At 33.3% G+C, this 21,186-nt stretch overlaps 2 protein-coding genes and 1 non-coding gene across 5 annotated transcripts in view; 2 read left to right on the top strand and 1 right to left on the bottom strand.

Moving 5' to 3' along the window:
- The window catches only part of Rala (Ras-like protein A), a 45,879-nt gene extending 27,029 nt beyond the window's left edge, over positions 1-18,850 (bottom strand). For all 3 annotated transcript variants that reach the window (XM_017624142.1, XM_017624141.1, XM_017624140.1), the window contains exon 1: positions 18,321-18,850. The gene's annotated coding sequence lies outside the window, so the exon portion shown is untranslated. The remainder of the gene's footprint in view (positions 1-18,320) is intronic.
- On the top strand, positions 1,167-1,239 carry TRNAR-UCG (transfer RNA arginine (anticodon UCG)). The gene has a single exon. It is a non-coding gene; the product is annotated as a tRNA-Arg (tRNA).
- Positions 18,851-20,517: 1,667 nt separating the features above from the next.
- Positions 20,518-21,137, top strand: LOC108369143 (uncharacterized; the record flags this gene model as incomplete). The annotated part of the gene is made up of 2 exons (XM_017624144.1): positions 20,518-20,717; positions 20,796-21,137. Coding segments are annotated over exons 1-2 (542 nt in total), but the record flags the coding sequence as incomplete, so codon positions are not given.
- Between the last annotated feature and the right edge of the window lie 49 nt (positions 21,138-21,186).

The following is a 21,186-nucleotide window of genomic DNA, read 5'->3' as shown; positions in this document are numbered from 1 at the left end:
AGCAGCAATAACCAAGTATAAAATAATTAAATAAGCATAACAAAATACCAAAACAATTAATAGCCATTTCAGCCGATTATATGTAAATTTCTTTGACTAATTATAATAAATTTACCTTTTAATTGCTGAAATTTATTTATTGTATACTCAATCAACATGCACATGCATACATACTTAACAAAAATACCCCGTAGAAAAAAGTAATGTTCGACAATGCATAAAATAATGGAAGACCCCTATGACTAGGCATGAAAAGATGCCCGAATCGCTCTACAGCGATGCCATACGCAAGTAATGTGTCGCGCGTCGTTTTAAAAAATTTTAGCAAGTAATTTTTAAGCAAAAAACAAAACCGACTTCAATTCTCATATAAAAATTTAAGATTATTGTAAATTTCTTTATGATCGAGTGATCGGATTTAAACCAAATTACCACCTGTGAGGTAACACCTTTCCTTTAAAAAAGGAATTATAGAAATCAGTTAACGTGGTCCAATGTTATGCGGCAACATACATGAAAAAATAAAATTTACAAATAAATAAAAAATATTCCGACGAACTGACAACCCTCTCTTTTTGTGAAGTCGGTATAAAAAAAGAACCTATAATAAACTAAAAAAAAAATTTTTTAAAAATTCACCATCCCTCCACCAACAGGATTTGAACCCGTGACCAATAAGTTGGCAGTCGAACACGCATCCATTAGCCCACAACAACTGTAGAGTTGGCGTGGAAAAAGGCATACTTAAATTTATTGGTAAACTTTTGGTTTTCCTAGCCGCTTTACCCGCTCGCTTCCATTTCAAATGCACCTTTTCGATCATTCGTAGGAAGTTAAATCATTTCTTGGATTTATTTTATGGTAATGCATTCCCATTTTCCACAGTTCAGCCCTACCAAATAAAATCATTTCCAAATTGCTTTTGGCGCATGATACCTACGTATAAAGATGCTATAATTTAGCAACAACAACAATAGCCACATGTTAACTCCAAGCATGTGATTGTTGATTAGCGAAGCGCCGGCAATGGCAACAAAGTAAAAATAGCCCGGCCATGTGTGCTTGGTACTGTGCGGTGTGTTGTTTTGTTGCTACAATAGCCAATGCTTGCTATGCGCACGCTCGCGCTGAGCTCAAATGGAACATTGTGCGATTGTGAATACAACGACCGTGTGGCCTAATGGATAAGGCGTCGGACTTCGGATCCGAAGATTGCAGGTTCGAGTCCTGTCACGGTCGAAGAAAAACGAATTTTTTTTATTTTTTTTTTTTTATCTTTTAATTTATTTATTCTTAAATTTTATTTGTTCTACTTTTTATTCAACAATTTTATTGAGCTTGAGGACGTTTTTAAATGAAAAATGTTGTGGAAGAACAACAATAATTTACACATGGTAGAAGTTATAGCTGCTATTTCGGAGATCACCACGTCTCATCAGACTTCTCAATAGAGATAATTGGGACTTGGTTTGTTTAATTTATTTTTTTATTTATTATTATTTCAATATTTCTTACTTAAACATTCCATTTTTATTTTATTATTTGTTATTATATTTTATTTTACCTCCATATTTTATTATTTTAATCTTTTTTCTTTTTTAATTTCTTTGTTTAATTTTGTTTCTTTATTTATTTTTATTTTTTTTTTTATTGTCTATTTTATTTAATTTAATTTTTTTTTATTTTCTTATTTTATTTTATTTTCTCATTTTATTTTATTTTCTTATTTTAATTTATTTTCTCATTTTATTTTATTTTCTTATTTTATTTTCTTGTTTTAATTTATTTTCTCATTTTATTTTATTTTCTTATTTTATTTTATTTTCTTATTTTACTTTATTTTGTTATTTTAATTATTTTTATTTGTCAATGTTATTGTGGCTTATTGAGCTTTTTACCACGATTGTTTCTTAGGAAAAATTTAAAAAGCAACAAAGTCTAAGCGGTAGAAGTTATAGCAGCTATTTCGGAGATCACATCTGTTCATCATTATTTTTAGTTTTTATTATATTTTATGTACTTTTCTATTCTTTTAGTATTTTTTTATATTTTTAATTATTTATTTCTTATATTTTATAAAAATTTTTATTTCATATATTTTTTTGTTTAAACTTTTACTTTGATCCATTTTTTAATTACTTAATGTTTTTTATCAATCTCCTATACATTTTTTCTCTATCATTTTGTTTTATTTCACTTGAATTTTTTATTAAATTTTTTTACATATTAATTTTTCATAAACTTTTAAATTTTATAAATTTTTTATATCATAACTTTTTTATTTTTATTAAATTTATTTAGTTTAACTTATTTATTTTGATATTAATTTAATTTTAATTTTTTGTTTTGACTTTTTAGTGTTTTACTTCGTTTTTTTTCATTAAATCATTTGTAAAATACTTGCAGGTTTTTAAGTGATATTTTGTTTTTTTTTCTAAAAAAATATGGTTCATGCTTTAAGCAAAACCAAATAAAAATAAATCAAACTTTAACTTTTTATACGGTGCTTAGAATAAGTAAATAAATTTTCATCTAAATTTTCAACTTTTTAACCTGAATTTTCAGAAGATTTAAATATTTGTTATTATTTTTATTTTGGAATTTACTCATTACCTCCTCTAAAGGAACTTTTATGCGACTTAATCCTTAAAATCCTAATAGTTTACTGCAACAACACAATGGCAAAAATCTTTTGAATATGATTTTTAATTTAAATTCATGTTCCAAATAGTTAAACCAGCAAAATGCAACAGACTGATTTTAAAAACGCAATAAACATTCATTACATCAATTTACATATAAACATACCGATTTACATACATATGCACAAATTTGAGTGGACAAGCTTGCCGGTATGCACACTTGATAAACATTTTCCACTAACATTACTTCCCCTTGGAAACCTAAATTAAGAGCGTCACCTCCGATGCGCGACAGCGGAGTGTTGGGGTCTATGTAGTTTTAACAAATTACCACAAAAATAACAAAAACAAATTGAACCAAGAGTAAGTAGTATAAATAATAGCTGCAAAAACGTGGTAACCTAAACTAAGCCACGGCAAAACGAAAACATAATAACAGTGGTTGATTATATTTTACNTTTAAGGATTTCCTAATAGTTTACTGCAACAACACAATGGCAAAAATCTTTTGAATATGATTTTTAATTTAAATTCATGTTCCAAATAGTTAAACCAGCAAAATGCAACAGACTGATTTTAAAAACGCAATAAACATTCATTACATCAATTTACATATAAACATACCGATGTACATGTGCACAAATATGGGTGCACAAGCTTGCCGGTATGCACACTTCATAAACATTTTCCACTACCATTACTTCTCCTTGGAAACCTAAATTAAGAGCGTCACCTCCGATGCGCGACAGCGGAGTGTTGGGGTCTATGTAGTTTTAACAAATTACCACAAAAATAACAAAAACAAATTGAACCAAGAGTAAGTAGTATAAATAATAGCTGCAAAAACGTGGTAACCTAAACTAAGCCACGGCAAAACGAAAACATAATAACAGTGGTTGATTATATTTTACCGCTAATTTGAGCTTAACAGCTCGCTGCTGCTGCTGCTACTCAAACGCAAAAGCCAAGTTCCAAGCTAGGAGTTGTAGTGTACAATACATACATACACATAAAAAGCGCACAATAGAAGCGCGAAAAGCGTAAGAAATTTCCCAGGCATAGTAATAATAATGATACCTTTACTAACATTTACTGGATGTGTATGTACAAATGTGAGTATTTACGGTTGGGTAGGTACTACAGTGGTGGAATCTAAAATTAGGGCTGACAAGCGATATTGAATTTATAAGGTGTCAAAGCTTTGAAAAACTGTATCGCTCGAGTAGAGAAATTCTTATATACAAATAATTGAGAAGCAAGATGATTTATTATTTTTAAATTACTTTGCCGTTTTTAAATCCATTAAATCGAAGATCGATTAATCGAGCTCTTCCGATTCGATTTTTTGTCGATTTTTTAGTACCGATTCCATACGTAAATCGATAAAAAAAATCGACAATCGACACTCGATTTTTTTTTCAACATTGCATTAGAAAATCTAGTAAATTTTAATCAAATTTGAATTTGAGGCTAATACAAAATATGGAGGGGGCTTGGATATTGCATCTAGCTGTAATTTAGAGTAAATATTTGCGCTGGTTTATTTAACAAAAAATACCCAAAGCGCAAATTTAAGCAAAATTAAATAATTTCAAGGCATACAAATGAGCGGCAGCGTATAAGTTAATAATATTTTCTAGAAAAATTTCGGGAACGCAGTTTTGTAGCCCATTTAATTTTAGTAGAATAAAGTGCTAACTTCAAGTGGCTGCAAAATAAAAAGGTTACATAAATATGGAGTAAAATATGCAGTTAGCGAAAACAAAAAAAAAAAATCGTTTCTGCTATTTTTTTGCCAAATAATAAATTGTTGAATATGAAAACAAAAAAATCTGTATTGCGAAAAAATCTGTATACGTAGGCCCATATTATGGTTCAAAACCCAACTTAGTTGAGTTGTGTCTGAGACAACTAAATTTTATAAATTTTAATCTCAACGGAATCGATAATAAAACTAAGGTTTTTCAAATCAATTCTGAATAAACAGTTAATACTATACATAGCTGTACCAATTTCCACAACCGCCACTGTATACCCAACTCACATATGCATAAAACGTAGCTAAAGAAATAGCGCTTAGTTTAAGCAAAGCACTTTAAGTTGGGAAAATAAAATACAAGTATACAGGAACAAATTAACCTGACCACCCCGCTTGATGGTGTTCAACATGCTGAGTTGACAGCGAAGCAGCTAGTCGGGCTAACTAAGTGACTGACTGACTGGCTGGTTGAATGGTAGGCGGCACAAAGAGCTGTCAGTCTCGAGTTCTAGCAACGGTTGTCATCATCATTTCGGTTGTTGGCGAAGGCAGTTACAAAAATACAAATATTTAATGGGACCCAGTGAGAAATCTGCGCACTGGCACATGCGAGCCTAATTAAAAAATACAAAAACTAAAGCATCAACGCTTAGGTTTGGCTACGAGCAGTTTAGTTGGCATTTGTTTCATTTTTTCGTGCGTTACATAGGCTTTTTTCACATAGAGCTGCGCGAACATTTCAGCGTCTTGGATATGAATATTCACGTCCCCAGGGTGTCTAAGCATCACTTGTATTTATACACACGTAGCTCTGTATTTCTTCACTTTTGCGGCAACGCGCCTCACTGCCACCACCACACCATCAGAGCACTGCGTTGCGTCAGGTGCTCAATCTTCTCAAGATTACATCTTTTCTGGTTTACTGTTAGCATTCGGAATAATGCCGTGTAGTTGAATTGTCTTGGTACACATATGTACATACATACATTGTTGCCTGCTTGGCGCTAGTAAGCTTGTGTGAAATTCTTATTTTACTTAAATTAAATACGCAACTACTTTGTATAATTAATGCTGCCGACGTCCGATGGATGGGCGGGCGGGCGGCATTGGAGGCGCATTCGATACAAGGCACTATAGATATGCTAGTGCACACATATGTACATATGTATAGCGTTGAACCATCTTCGTGTCGATTTCAAACGCACTATTAATTTTTATTTTGGTACCAATGAACATTTGGAAAATAAATATTTTGGAGTAGCGAAATTGGAAAACCGTGTCTTGACGTCTCTGCTCGCCCCGCACACACAGAAGGGAGAAAAAACGTTTGATGTAGATTTTTCGCAGCAGGAATTTTTGTTGAAATTATTAATTTTTGTTACTTTTTGATTTGGACTATTGATTTGGCCGTTTTCCATGTGTGTCTGGTTTTTACATTTCAACATTTAGTACCCAGGGAAGCATTTGGTTGTAGGCAATTTTTCGCTTCACAAATTGCAAATTATAATTTTTAATTTCAATGAGATATAACGATTGGCAAGTCAAACATTGATTTCTAATAAAACACTTAGTCTTCGTCGATACGCCAGCTTTGATTTAAAAGTTGGAAGCCAACATTACTCGCATAATTCGCATAATTCTGAAAAGAGTAATTGAAAACTGGACCTTCCAAATGCACAAAAGTTTTTATTAGTTAACGTATGAACAAAATCTATTTTCAAAATTCTGAAAATTCAACGGTAATTTTTAGCTACTTGAAACTTGTACTTTATTGTACTAAAATTGAGTGGGCTACAAAACTGCATACTTGAAAATTTTCGAAAAATTCTCAATCAAATGTTTGAAATTTTAATAAAAATTTTTTAAAGTTTGTTTAATTTTGTATAAAGTTTGCAAAATTTATTTACATATATGTTTTTTTGCTATAGAATGGGTTATATTTTAAATAAAAATTAACGAAAACATGAATGGAAAACATTTTGAATATTGTGAAAAAACTAGACTACGAATACTTCTGTGAGTAACTTACATATCGTCACTTAAAAGTCAAAAAACCGCAAGTAGCAACGCCATCACTGAAATACAAAAAGTCGTGACTAATAGTTTATTTTTTGTTTTTTTGCATAAAATTATTATGCATCCGAATCTATCAATAAGTGAATATTTGAATTATTTTATTAGTTAGTTTATCAGTAACGATGTTAGTTACGGCTTTTTGCATTTCAGGTGACGATATGTAGCGCCAGTTATTATTTTCAGTGTACATATGTAGTTCTTACTCAACGCCGTTGACGCCTTGACTACATTGCCAGTTATGGCTCAATTTTTTAGCATTTAAAAGAATATTTCATTCATTACTTCAAGCATCGGTAAACAATCGGTAATTTATTTAAAATACTAAACTACACAACTAAATAATTTTATTGTTATCATAATGAATAAATATTCAGATTACGAGCTTCGCCTTTCGGCACATGAGTCATTTTGAAAGTGTTAATTGCATATAATGCTGAGTACTTAATACTCGAGTGATTCATTTAATTTAAAATAAAACAAAAATTTAAGTCCTTGACTAATTGACAGGTGTTTCCACAGTAATTGTGAAGTATGTTTGTAAATATATGTAGATACATGCCTATATGTATGTAATTATCATTATGTTTTCGCATGTACATTAGGATGGGGCCAANGTCATTTAATTTAAATAAAACAAAAATTAAAGTCTTTGACTAATTTACAGGTGTTTCCACAGTAATTGTGAAGTATGTTTGTAAATATATACATATGTATGCCAACATGTATGTAATTATCATTATGTTTTCGCATGTACATTAGGATGGGGCCAAAGTTTTTTCTCAGCTACCCTTCAGAACTGAAGAATATCGAAAATAAGGAGATCCGTATGGTTTTTATTTTTAAATTTAACAGTTATTTTCCGATTTAATTTTTTGATCATAAAGTATTTAAAACGGTCGAAAATATTCAATCTTCATTCACGGTTAAAAATGATCGAAACAGTGATCTTCCGAATATCGTATCTTAAAAATAGAATTCCTTTGCCGCCTAGCACCAAACAAAAGACGNGGTTTTTATTTTTAAATTTATCAGTTATTTTCCGATTTAATTTTTTTGATCATAAAGTATTTAAAACGGTCGAAAATAATCAATCTTCATTATAACGGTTAAAAATGATCGAAACAGTGATCTTCCGAATATCGTATCTTAAAAATAGAATTCCTTTGCCGCCTAGCACCAAACAAAAGACGCAAAAAACGAACTTTCTAAAATTATGTAAACGATTCGAAATTCTATGAAGCTATAAATTTATGCGTTTTCTATGCAAAAAAAAAAGACTCCGACGTTTACTTTTTGCTTTGATTCTGAAGCAATAATGGTTTTAATGGTTTTTGTTTGTTTACATTTGATTCGCGGTGAATAAATAAAATGTGTTATACTCATATGTTTCGTTATAAATTTAAGCCGATGACGTCAGCAACAATTTGCCAATGGGCAAAATTTTAAGAAATGCGATGCCTTTGATAATTCAAAAAGTTATAGGCAAATAAGTTAATAGTAAAAACCAAGTTGGTCAAAAATTTATTGCAAGATTTGCCCCTAACAAACATACCCGCAAAATTTTCACCGTTGATTTTTTAGATTTTCTTTTTTTGCCGAAGGTGTTGCAGGATTCTTCCCAATAAAAATAAATTGTGNGTATGTTTGTTATAAATTTAAGCCGATGACGTCAGCAACAATTTGCCAATGGGCAAAATTTTAAGAAATGCGATGGTTTTGATAATTCAAAAAGTTATAGGCAAATAAGTTAATAGTAAAAACAAAGTTGGGCTAAAAATTGATTGCAAGATTTGCCCCTAACAAACATACCCGCAAAATTTTCACCGTTAATTTTTTAGAATTTTTTTTTTTTTGCCGAAGGTGTTGCAGGATTCTTCCCAATAAAAATAAATTGTGTTTATTCGTTATATGGAAGCAACTGCGACAAAAAAAAAATCTAAAAAATCAACGATAATTTTTAGCCACTTGAAACTTGCACATTGTTAGACTAAAATTGAATGGGCTATAAAACTGCGTACTCAAAAAAATTCTAACACTGCTGAGAAAAAAGTTTGAAATTTAGATGAAAATTTGTTGCGTTTTGCCTGGGTTATAATGGAAGTAAAGGAACGCAATGACCTGTCACTTAGTTATCCTTTGTATGGGCAATGAACGCAAATGGTTATAATGCACGGAAACGTAACGTAAAACCAGGCAATCTAAAATCAATAGATCCTTACGAATTCGCCGCGATTTCTTACGATTTGCCCCATGCATTATAGCCAGGGAGTAAGAAACGCTTTTTTACACGTGATTTTAAGAAATGAAAACATAAATAAATGTAGCAAAAAACGGCGCAGTGAAGCCAAAGTAGCAAAGAAACTTCATACAAATGAGTCAAAGAAATCCAGAAGTGGCAAAGGCACGAAAAGGAACAAAACAACAATACATCATTACCGCGTTTGCAATGAATGAAACTATGTGCATGAACTTATATGTATATGTATATATCCGTATATGCATGCCATCGTCGTTTGCGCGAGCACTATGCGATGCAGCAGTAGTAATCCTCTAGAGCGGCACTCAGTCATAAATGGGAGCTGGGAGTGGAACCGCCAACGGCAGCAGACAGCCAGAACAAATACGTATGTATGTATGTATGTATGTGCATATAATGTAGCACAAAGTAAAGTGCACATACGGACAGACATGCACTTAGTACATCGCAAGCTCAATTACGTCGAAGCTCAACTGCAGCGAGTCATTTTAATCGTCTTTTTGCGAGTTGTGTGTATGCGGTTTAGTGAACTTAATCTTTGCGGAAGTTTGTGGGCTCCACCAGCACACTGATAGCGCAAGTGTGTGCAAGCAAAGGGGGACGCGAGGCGTTAAAAAATAAATCAAAATATTTAATCTTTCTATGTACTATATAGTACGCAAGTACATACATATGTATGTTTGTATTGTTTATCTAGCCGGGTAAGCTCGTAATTTCAAAGCGTAATTTTGAAGCGTCAAAGTGTAGATCTAAATTTCACGCGCTTAACGCCAGAACTGATGGTAGTTCTACAGCTCAGATTTGGTGTATTTTTTTGTATTCGTCTTCTTTGTGCATCTCATTAAAATATTTCCTAGCAAACATTTAACATTTACTTAATTATGTTCTTGTTTTCGCTTGTGAACTACATTAGTCTACATATTTGGTTGGCCATAAACAAAATCCTCACCTTGCAAGCAAGTAAAGAGTGTTGTGATTGTTTCCGGCAATGCGGTAAAAACAAAAAAAAATATAGGAAGTCAGTTAAAATATTTTATTTAAATTTTTTAGTTTTTGTTTTTCCATTTGATATTGGTGCAAATATGTACGTATGTATGTATGTATGTACAAATGTATAGCGGGAAAAATAAAATGACGTTTGATGTAACTTGTTTCTATTTATACTAGTTGCAATGTGCGTGGTTATATGGAGGTATAACGAGTAGGGCTGGAACTATCCGTGTATTCGTATATCAGTTTAGATATTAGTGTATATGAATAAAATCCGGATATCCGAGTTATATCCATTCGAGTTTGTTATCCGGATATCCGGTTGATATCCTGTTAATATCCGAACATCCGGTTAACATTCGTTACATTTGCTATCCGAATATCCAGTTAATATCCGTTCATTTTGTTAATCGGATATTCGGAATTTTTATTTATATATTCCAATATCCGCATATTGAATAAATAGCACATAAAATAATACTCTGGCCTAGTGCTGGGTTAGTGCTAGCATCCAGCGTAACCGGGTAAACAGGGGCACACAACGCTTCTTTGAGTTGTGTGGTGCTACGATAGTTTCACTTGATATTAAAGTCCGTGTGTATCTTTCTATAGCGTACGTTTCAGCCTGAAAATTTATATATATTTTCCCACAGGTTCCGAATACCTCAACATCAGTGTACCAGTGTATCATGTTGTAGGACGTGCACACATGTAATTATATTGTAAATACCTTGTAATATACTGCGTTATACCATATCAAGTAACTAGACCTTAAGCATCGTGTAACTAGACCTTAAGCTATTATGCATTTATCGATAACTTTGTATCATGAGGATCCATTTTGAAATAAAAGCAAGCGTGATTATACAGAAAGTCACCGTCGAGGAAAGTCGACTAAAACCATTGGTGTTTAATTTTATTGAGAAAGCCTATTGATATTTCAATGTTTTGGGTTAACCGATATGTCTCGGATATGCCAGCCCAGCTCTTCTTCCCAACAAACATTAAGGTTAGAGAACGATTGGAAAATGGTTCGAAATCTAATATGTTTCTCTAAGGTAGAATGTTAGAAGACGATCAGAGAAACTGTCGAGAGTTATAGCATTCTCTACAAAAATGGGAATTAGTTCTCGATATCGAAAAAAAATGTTAGATACTTAATCATGTTCTAGCATTGAATTCTTATTGGTTCCAAATGTAGAGCACGTTTCATTATATATTCAGAAGAGGGGTAAGAACCAGGGGAACTTCCAAGGATGCTGTTGCACAAGTTCTCATGGCTCCGGTTACAGATTTATGTACATCTAGCCAAGGACTGTCATCCCAGCGGAATTGCCCAAAACTCTTTAGGCATTTTTCTATAATAATACTACAACAACAACGACGCCTTTGAGAAAAAAGTCAGACCTTTTTTAATTCGCAAAGTACTTTGATGTATTTAAATGTTAGTAGGAATAAATCAAATCGAAGTACACACAACTAAATGTACGTAATTAAATGTTAGCCAAAATATGTAAAATTAAATTTCCAAATCCAATTTTAATTTTAAACTCCACATTTTGTGTGGCCTTGACATAGACTGACTTTTGACTGCAGACATACATATGTATTGACACTAGGTAGCAAAATAACCCTTTTTATACACTGACTTTGAAACATTAACCGTTAATTTGCTGCTATCAATTAACATCGTACCGCATATGTGTGTAGGAGAGCAGAGCGAAAAAAAACTTGGTGTCTAAGGCCAAATACTTATCGGCTGACGCCACACTAACAAACTCAATTATCATCACTATGGTAATAAATCCCTCCAAAATGCAATGCAACAGAAGCCCCACAGAGAAATCGAAATCTAGTGAACAAATTTCCTGTTCAGAACAATCAATTTATGAAACTGATTAATTAGAAAAACATTTAAGCCCTGTTTTGTTCCGCTGAGTATGAAATGTACGTAACTCCTGCACTCTAAGGCACCGCCTATTGCGATCCCAGAAGCAGTAGTTTTGTGCCGCATTAAATTTTGGAACTTCAAAATTGATTTAAAAGTAAACGAGAGCGTAATAGTTCATACTTGAAACAGTTTCAAAATTTTCCAATTGCGTACGTTGGTACTTGTAAATTTTCCTACATGGCACAACCATGCGTATATGACTTGTTCGCTCACGAATGGTGAGTAACGATTAAGTGCCTAATTTAAACTGTATAAAAAGAGTAAGCAGGTGCATTGTTTTTTTTTTTTTTTGTAACATTTCCGTAGGTCAAGTTTCATTTTTACATGTGTATGTATATGTACATACAAATGTGCGCTGATTGTGGAAATTTACAGTTTGTTTATATCTTTTTTAATTTTTTGTACCACGCTCGTCATGCAATTTGGTGGTATTTTGCATTCGCATTAAGGCGCATGCGCACATACATATGTACATACGAATTACTACAACATTTGTATGCGTGGCTGGCTTTAACTCACGTAGTACTTAATGTGCAAAAATATTTTGCTATAGATGCACAACATGCGAAATCGCCTTTTAAAATTAAAGGCATGGCAATTTTTTTTTATAACTTTAAAAGCTCATGTAGCACCAACATTTTTCGTGGATCATGACTCATGGTATAGTGATTTTGCTTTTAAAAGCTTTTGTTCGATTAATGTCAATAACAATGCATAAAATATGCGGAGATGCTAGTCAGTAGAAGGTACATTGGTATGTAGGCACGTGAAACTGCGAAGAAAAATCAAGTTTTTCGATAATAAATGCAAGTAAATGGGTTCAAATGAATTTGTAACTTTTAATTTCATATTCAGATGGCGAAAGAAGGTGATGAAAACGCGAAACAGTGGAGAATAACTGAAAAAAAAATTAAATAAGAAATCAAATTATATAGTAAAAATCAGTGACCGAAAATACCAGTTATTTTTTTAACAGTTAAACTTGGCAAAATATTTTTAAATAATATTTTTTAAATAAGTTTGGTATCAAATGAATTTCAATTCAACTTTCAAACTTTGTTCTCCGAAGTGTTAGTATTTTGTTGTTGTACATTTTTATATCACATTCAATTTTAGTGTAACAATGTACTAGTTTCTAGTGCCTTGAAATTACCGTTGATTTTTTAGAAAAAGCAAACTATTTTAACCCTCGTTTTTTTTTTTGTCTTTTTTTAATAAAGAAAAAGTACTGAGGTCAAAATAGGCCGTAAATTTTTAGGAATTTATAAATGATGCTTATGATTTAAATGTGCTTTTGATATTTCCCGATAATCCCGAAAACTCTCCAAAGAATGCCCTAAAGAATCCAGAAATCCTCCAAAAGGAACCCGAAAAATGGCGAAAAGCCTCGAAAAGATGCCGAAAAGTCCAAGCAAATCCGAAAAGTCCAAGCAAATCCGAAAAGTCCCCAATAAAATTATGAAAAATTCTGTAGAATTTTGAAAAAATCTGGAAGATTTCCGAAAAAGAATCAAAATTTCCCCAGATATATTCAAAAGTTTCCGAAAAGTCATACAATAACGCTAAAAACTAACGAAAAAATCTTGAACATTTTCAAAAGCATCCCCAGTAAAGGGCAAGTCAAGTAAAAATCATACAAATGACGCAAAAGAAATGGAAAAACAGTTTGCGGCTCTCAAGAAAAAACAGCACACATAATTACATATTTCTTCAAGAAAATACATCTATCTCTTATATTTATTTCTTAGAAACCCATCAAATGTTAACCAATTTCGTAATAAACAACAAGGATCTGTTTATTTTGATATTCTTCAGTTCTGGCTGAACACAAATGTGCATTCATTATTTTGGATCTGAAATTTCCCGAAAAATAAATGAAAGGTTCCAAAAACTCTTTCCATACATAGACAATAAAAAAATAGGTCAAAAAAAGGGATCTTAAAAATACAAACAAATTTATTTTATAAAAAGGGCGTAGTAATCCGAGTCTAAAATCTTTAACATACACGTGTATTCAAAGGATTTAACCACATTATACAGTGTATTGGTTGATATTTTTTCACAGTTGTCATTTTCTTTAACCCAAATGAAATCCAATTTCAATATTTTCTTATAGTAAAAAATATTTTCTAGTCACATAAAATATAACAACGAGAAAAACAAAACTCCAAGCAAATCAGGCTTGCAGCGGAAGCGATTATAACCGGATGCAGTTCCTACATAAGTCATATCGTGTTCGAACACAACTTTGAGTGAATAATAGTGGGCTGACTTTGGAAAATGGTCCCATAAATTAGGGGGTAAAACAAGTATTACTTAAACTCAAATATACCACTCTTATAGTGGAGACCTCCTCCAAAGTTTTAATGAAATATGTACACAAAGTTATATATCGACGCTCGAACAAATGCACGAAATTGTTGTATGCAGATAAGTGAGGCCGTTTTTCAACCGTATAAAATGTATATATGTACACATATTCTTACATAAATATTTATCAAAATATTCAGAATGACGAAATGAATTGGTTCAGTCGTGTCTGTTTGTAAACACGCTAACTCGAACAAGATTTAGATATTGTAACGAAAGTCGGTGCGGAAGTTGCCTTTGGTATAATTTAAGTTAGTATTAAATTTTTGACGAAATCTGTCATTGACCACGACCACCTCCCATGTAGTAATCAACAAAATTTTTGTTTTATTATTTTTTTTTGCGAATTTCGCTGTTAAAATTTACATTTCAAATATATCAACAAACATTTGTGGGTACTTTTGCACCAGTCATTGCCTATGGGTTAATGACAAAAGATTCCTATACATGCACAATATTTAATGTATTAATTTTCAAATAAGCATATTGTCAATGGCTGGTTTACTGTATACCGTGGATTTAACTTTAATTTCAAACCAAAATTTCAAATTTCCGAGCACTATTTCATTAATAAATTCGATAAATTTCGATGTAGGTTCTGCCTCAAGATACTGTGGATGTCGTAGCCGGAGTTATATGCACAAGAAATGTTGTATACCTTTGGGGTCTGGAAGGATGAATTTTCTTAAAGTTTGGAGCCTCAATTTAAAAAATGCAAGAGTTATTGCAAAAATTCTTCCGGCAATTCGCTTTTCAGAAATTTAAAAAAAAAAAACTTTCCAAAGACACTCTCCTAAAAAAATTACTTTTTTTGTTCGTTTGTAAGTTTGTACGGTCTAATGTATGTACATACATATGTACTCGCATACTATATTGTGTTATCATTTGTATAATGGTAATTAGAGTTTAAAAACTGTTATCATAGAGAACGTAGCAATTTATTTCTTTATCTTATTAATGTTGTTTCATTTTCGAAATTCTTACAGAGCGCTCAGTAAAGTGCAGTCAGGCGAAAAGGCTGTCAAATTGAGAAACAAGTTTCATGTACAGATACGCCTCGCGTATATGTATGTAAATTTCGAAATTTCGTTTTACGGGGACACCTATGTACATATGTAGATACATATATATATACACTCGACATTAAAAACTTTTTGTTTTAATAGTTCTGCTAGAATAATCAAAATACTACTTTAGCAAAAGTTATAATGGTATTTACGTCAGGGTAGTTTGGTACTGAGATCTGCTGGGTATGTAGCAAATGCAAAAGATATGATACACAATTAAAAAGGCAATCAGTTTCTAAATTGCCCTGCAAAAATACTTTAAGAGCGAAATACACCACACAAGCGGTTTGACAAACCAAGCGAAATTTCCCTTTGCTTCAAGCCATTTGTGCTGTGTATGGGGGTGTTTGAAGGTTTGTCAAACCGCTTGTGTGGTGTATTTCGCTCTTTAGTCGTCTCAGCACCATAACGGCCTATTTCAAGTTCGCTTCAATCAACATCTACATCAACAAGCATAAAGGCATGCAGACAGAAAACTGATCCAATTGGTGTGCTCACCCAGCCATTATTTATGTCAACGTTGCCTTGCTAAGCTTTGACACAGCTGACGTAGTACTACATATGTACATATGTACATATATACCCAACCAGTCAAAATATAGAATACTCATGCGTTAGTCGCTTCTTTTGTTACACGCTTCGATGAATTAAGTTCATCGATTTTTCAATACGATTCATGATTCCAGCTGAAATAGGTCACCAACTTTTTGGTATTTTGCGCTACTGCCACATGGAAGGTATTCTGGAAGTGTATACATACATTCATCTGTACATATATAGCTGGACTCGCTCGATTTCACATTTGCAGTATTCTACATTGTCTATTATGCTAACCTATGGCAGAACCTACTAACATAATGTTTAATGCGTTAATACATGGCATTCAACTATTTTCTGTTTATACATATTTTCTCACGCAATCTGCTTTCGGGAGCATAAAAGACCCAAAACATTAAAAATGCTTTGTCCATTTCAAATGAACTGCATAGTTACTTCACCTAACACAAAATATAAACGTGACAAATACGCGTTTATATGGAATTTCATGTTTTTTTTTTTGCAGAATTTTCGTTAACAGTTGTCGCTCGAAACCAGAAATTGTTGGCAAACACTACATAATATGTACTTATAGCCAACTTGGCCAAAAGCATAGATTAAACTTTACTGTTTTTGATGGCACAATTCATTGTTTCGCCTAATTTGTTGTAAATTTTTTATTTTCCTATTTAGTTTCATTTAGTGCTTGATTCATATATATTTCTTAGGCCGAAAAGTTTATTTAGTTACTTATGAAAATTTTGCATACATAGATATTGTGGCTTCAAGATTTTGGAGAAGGTTGAGATAGCACACGAAACCTATTTCTTGTAACTATTTACCTAATCCCTTAGACTTACAAAATTGGGACATACAGGGAAGGCAAATGGCTGGAGCAGATTTACAATGAGTAGCGTTGCTTGCCAAACTTAAAAGGCAGTCGCCGAGTGCCTTAAGGGAGCCTTGTTGTTGTTCTCTACAACCCTGGCTCTGCTCCTGATGCTCTGCTAAACTTACAAACCTTTTACAACTTTATACGTAGGGTGGCCTTAAATGCCACCAGCAGACTTAAAAGAAATTTGTGTTGGTATGATAATGAGTGGGGCGAGGCAGATATTTCTGGTGAATGAGTCTTTTCAATGCCCCAGATGGAGTACCCTAAGGCTGAATGCTGGTTAAATCTGGAATCTTTACCGATACATCTAAAACTGACGCTGCGTCAGAATCTGGTGTTTATATCGAAGATAATGGCGATGATGAGCTCACTTTGCTCTTGGGAATATGCCCCGGTATTCCAGGCCGAGACGGCGGGTCATTTATGTGCCCCGTTCCGCCCTTGCAAATATTTGGTACGAGGTTTTTGGAAACGATTTTTTGGACAGCCGACAATCTGCTACGATTTCTTCTTAAAAGGTATTGTGAAAACAGTACAATATCTATATACAGGCATGTAGCCAGAGAAAAAAATTGCCCGCTCAAAAAACAAAAACAGTTCCAAGGTTTGTAAACAGCTGATGCCCAAATTTAATTATTTATTTAAATATCTGCAACCACAATGCAACTTTTGTGAATTTTTTGCTAAAATATTCACAACGATCAAACTAACCCGCGTCTGCTACTCGGAACTAGGTGAAAACGAAACGGCCAAAACCCACCTAACAGACGATAGGCTACTCGTTCCCATGACAGTCGGGTCTACGTAACCGAAACGGCCCAGGTTTATATCTGGCCAAGGACTGTCACTCCAGCAACACTCCCCAAAAAGTTTTTGGGGAATTTGTATGCTGCTACAACAAGAACAACGGTAGGCTACTGCAGCAGGTTGAACTCAAACCTGAGCAAACCAGATGCAAATGTTCCAAATGAGTGTTCGGCATGCGGCGAGGCACCCCACGACTCGAAACATCTTTTCGCATGCCCGGAGAACTCCACACAGTTAACGCCTTTGTCCCTGTGGACAGACCCTATAGAGGCTGCACGCTTCTTGGGTCTTCCGTTAGTTGAGCTTGACGACAACGACTGAAATACTAGCCCACCTCGGCGGGGTTGTTGTAGCCTCTACAACAACCAGACGGTTTCGAGTTAAGTTAATAAGAGATGACCCAAACCTTTAGTAGGTACTTAAATTCCTACTTTCAATAGCATTTATGTATATATGAAATCTTTGTCATCATCACCATTGATAGCCTGTCGCCTGCAGTGATTCCTAATTCAAATTGGTATTGTTTTTGTAGCAACACGTTACAGTCAAGTTGGCTGGTATTTGGAGGCCTCGACACTTACTTATCCTCCTCAATTTCATTTAAAGCGTCCGCTTTTTTCTGAGAACTAGTATATTTTCGTACCTAAATGCAGATATTTTTTCATTTATTCGTGATAAGCACTCCCAATTTGTATAGGCAGAAAAGGCGTTGGGCGTTTGTTGCTCACGAGACAAATCGCCATTGACAAGCTATCAGCACGCTATCAGCTAAGCTATACGTACAGCCGAATTTAGTTAAATACTGCACGCACAATGAAATTCTAAAGGTGTTTTGCATAAAATAATAGCAGACTGAAATTAATTAATACATGTACATATGTTAATATAAAACTAATTCCAATGCCTACAGCAATCTTATCAGCCTGTAAAGTCCCTTACATTTTAAGCAACTCAATCCATATATATTACCTTCCAGTTATCCTTTACTGCACCCAATGAGTAATTGCCTAGCACTTTATTGCTTTTTGCACAATTAAAAGACTTCAAATATTTAATGAATTGCTGCTTTCGCTCTACTTTTTTGTGCTACTTGTTTTTTGTCGCTTTCGCAGCGTTTGCTTTACTTTTTTTCCGTTTGCACAAATTTCTTGCTTATCTTTGCACTTGTTCGCGCGTTTGCTTTTTTCTTTTCCACAAATTTAGTTATTAGTTATTTACACTTTTACTACATTAAAAATTAACGACATAGCGTTTTTTGTTTTTTTCTTTTTTTTTGATAGCACGGGGACACTCCTTTTTTCTTGTATTTACGATTTTTCCTCTGCCGCAAGATGCGAAATGTGTACAATTTAATATAAAAGCCAATGAAACTGTTTTGGTAAATAGGTAGATTTTTTAATTATTTATCTGCAATTTGCCACACACTTTAACCGCACAACGATGGAATAGAAAATACACAACACTAATTTCCAACAGATTCTGTCAATCAATGACCAACAAACTAGAAATGTAACAAAATCATCAATGCATCAAAATCAACGAAAAAAACCGATCCATCGGATGCTTCCGATATATATCGAATTGATGTATTTTTTCCATCTCATTTTGTATTTGTACCACTGATATTAATTTCTGTGCTTCAGAATGCCAATTCTAAATATATAAAAAAAGATAAAGAGAAATATAAATATAATTGAAGTTTTCTTTGACAAATTGTGCTTTATTATCGATATTTTATTTGAAGCCTTGAATCTTGTTTTCGCTTCACCACTAAATAAGAATTGGGCAGCAGTTATCTATGTATTTTGGAATCTGTTATTAAAAAACTATAAAATATTTTCTTACTCGAGTGTAAATAAAACAACGAAATCATCGATGTTTTTATATATTATATCGAAATTCATTGATATATTTTTTTAACTTACATCTCTATGACAAGCATAAAGATTAGAAAGAGTCGAATTGAGTTTTTTTACGAAGCAAATAGAACGGGCTCGTACTATTATGCTGAAAAGAGATCAATAGTATACGAATTAGAAAGAGTAGAATGTGTAATACCGAGACAGCGAAGTATGCATATTGGTGTGTGGTACCAAGTGAATTTTTGGTTATTCGGGTTAAAAATAAAGAAAAGTAATCACATTGCTGTCTGGTCAACACTGAGGTTCCTATTTTACAACGCTTTTATTTGTACTCAACTTAACTCGATAAATCACTGTGTGTAGGCCGATTAATTGCGTCCAATTAACGGCTTATCCGCATATCCTACACAACTTCCTTGCCTAATATGGCGTAATTTTCATTTCCGATTAAGTTGAAAATAAAAAAGAATAGGAAGTTTAGAATAAATTCCTGATTATGGACTAAACAAATGTTTTTAATGAACCCTGCATTTACGAATATGCTATAATTTATTTCGTTTAAATACAAACATGGCATCCGCCATATCCGAGTGGTTAAAAGTGCGTTCTTACACCCGATAGGACTGAGGTTCGTTTCCTCGTCCGAGCAACATCCCCAAAAGAATATTTTTGGAATATCGGCCGTCCCTCAGCAGGCAATGGAAAGCCGCGGAGTGTTTTTCTGTTAATAAAAGTATTCTCATAAAAGCCATTTACCAATTGGAGTTGGCATAAAATTGCGAGTCCCTCCATTTGCGTAATAACATTGAGACACGAGTCATAAAATCAAGAAGTTTGGCTAAACACAACAAAAATTTGAGCGCCCAAAGTTTTTGTTTGCACGAATTTTTGGCCGTACATCCCACCGTTGGAAATTAAAACTCAACTAGCATTGGAATACCTTAAATAATTTTAAATATATGTACATACATTCCTTCCTTTATGCGCCATCAGTGCAAAATAGCCGTTTTTACTATTTCTTTACTATTCAACGCCTCCAGTTCATTCCGTATATGAAAAAACTATTAGCACACTGTACCAAGGCACTGTACGAGAGAAAACAAAACATTTCGTGATCTTGCTCCGAAACTTCATTTCATTTTATTACTTTTTTCACATTTGCCGCAAGGCTTTTGTAAAAATAAAACTTCATCACCTGTATGAGCTCTGAAATTTTTCCGAACATGTGTGAAGCTGTGCTAGAAAGGGCTCGCCTACAAAAGGAAAGCTCTAAGCGGAAATATCAATTATTTAAAATTGAGAATATGACCGTTACATCACCACCACTGCTGANCTGTATGAGCTCTGAAATTTTTCCGAACATGTGTGAAGCTGTGCTAGAAAGGGCTCGCCTACAAAAGGAAAGCTCTAAGCGGAAATATCAATTATTTAAAATTGAGAATATGACCGTTACATCACCACCACTGCTGAAAGTCTATTATTGGGAATATTTCGACATAGATAAGTAAATATTTACAAATATACATACATACATATATGGATATAAGCAAATATTTTACTTTTATTATTCCACTTTCCACAGACTCAACATGGAAATTCATAATGATGGCAGTAATTTCCATCATGACATTGTAATGCCAATGCGCCAAATCAATAGTCGCCCGTTGAAAATTATACTCTGGATACGAAATTTATCCGACAAAAATATCGATATCCGTTTAAAACGCATTCAACAATGCGAATGTGTTCCTCTGGAAACGCGCGTGGGTTTCAATCAATTCCGGCAGTTATTTCACTGCCCACACAGGCGTCTTATACACATTCTACAGGAGGCCATACACATGAAGCCAGACGATTCGGTAGCGATGAGGGTCGTTTTTTATTATTTTCTGTTGGGCGAGCATACGCTCACGTATGTATTCACGTAAGTGACGAAATGAAAAGGCCACTCATAAAATATGTATGTACATAGA

This window comes from Rhagoletis zephyria, unplaced genomic scaffold (assembly GCF_001687245.7).
Source record: "Rhagoletis zephyria isolate East Lansing unplaced genomic scaffold, Rhagoletis_zephyria_1.1 Rzeph_scaffold_03510, whole genome shotgun sequence".
In the NCBI taxonomy this organism is placed as follows: Eukaryota; Metazoa; Arthropoda; class Insecta; order Diptera; family Tephritidae; genus Rhagoletis; species Rhagoletis zephyria.
This window is presented reverse-complemented; position numbering and strand designations above follow the sequence as displayed.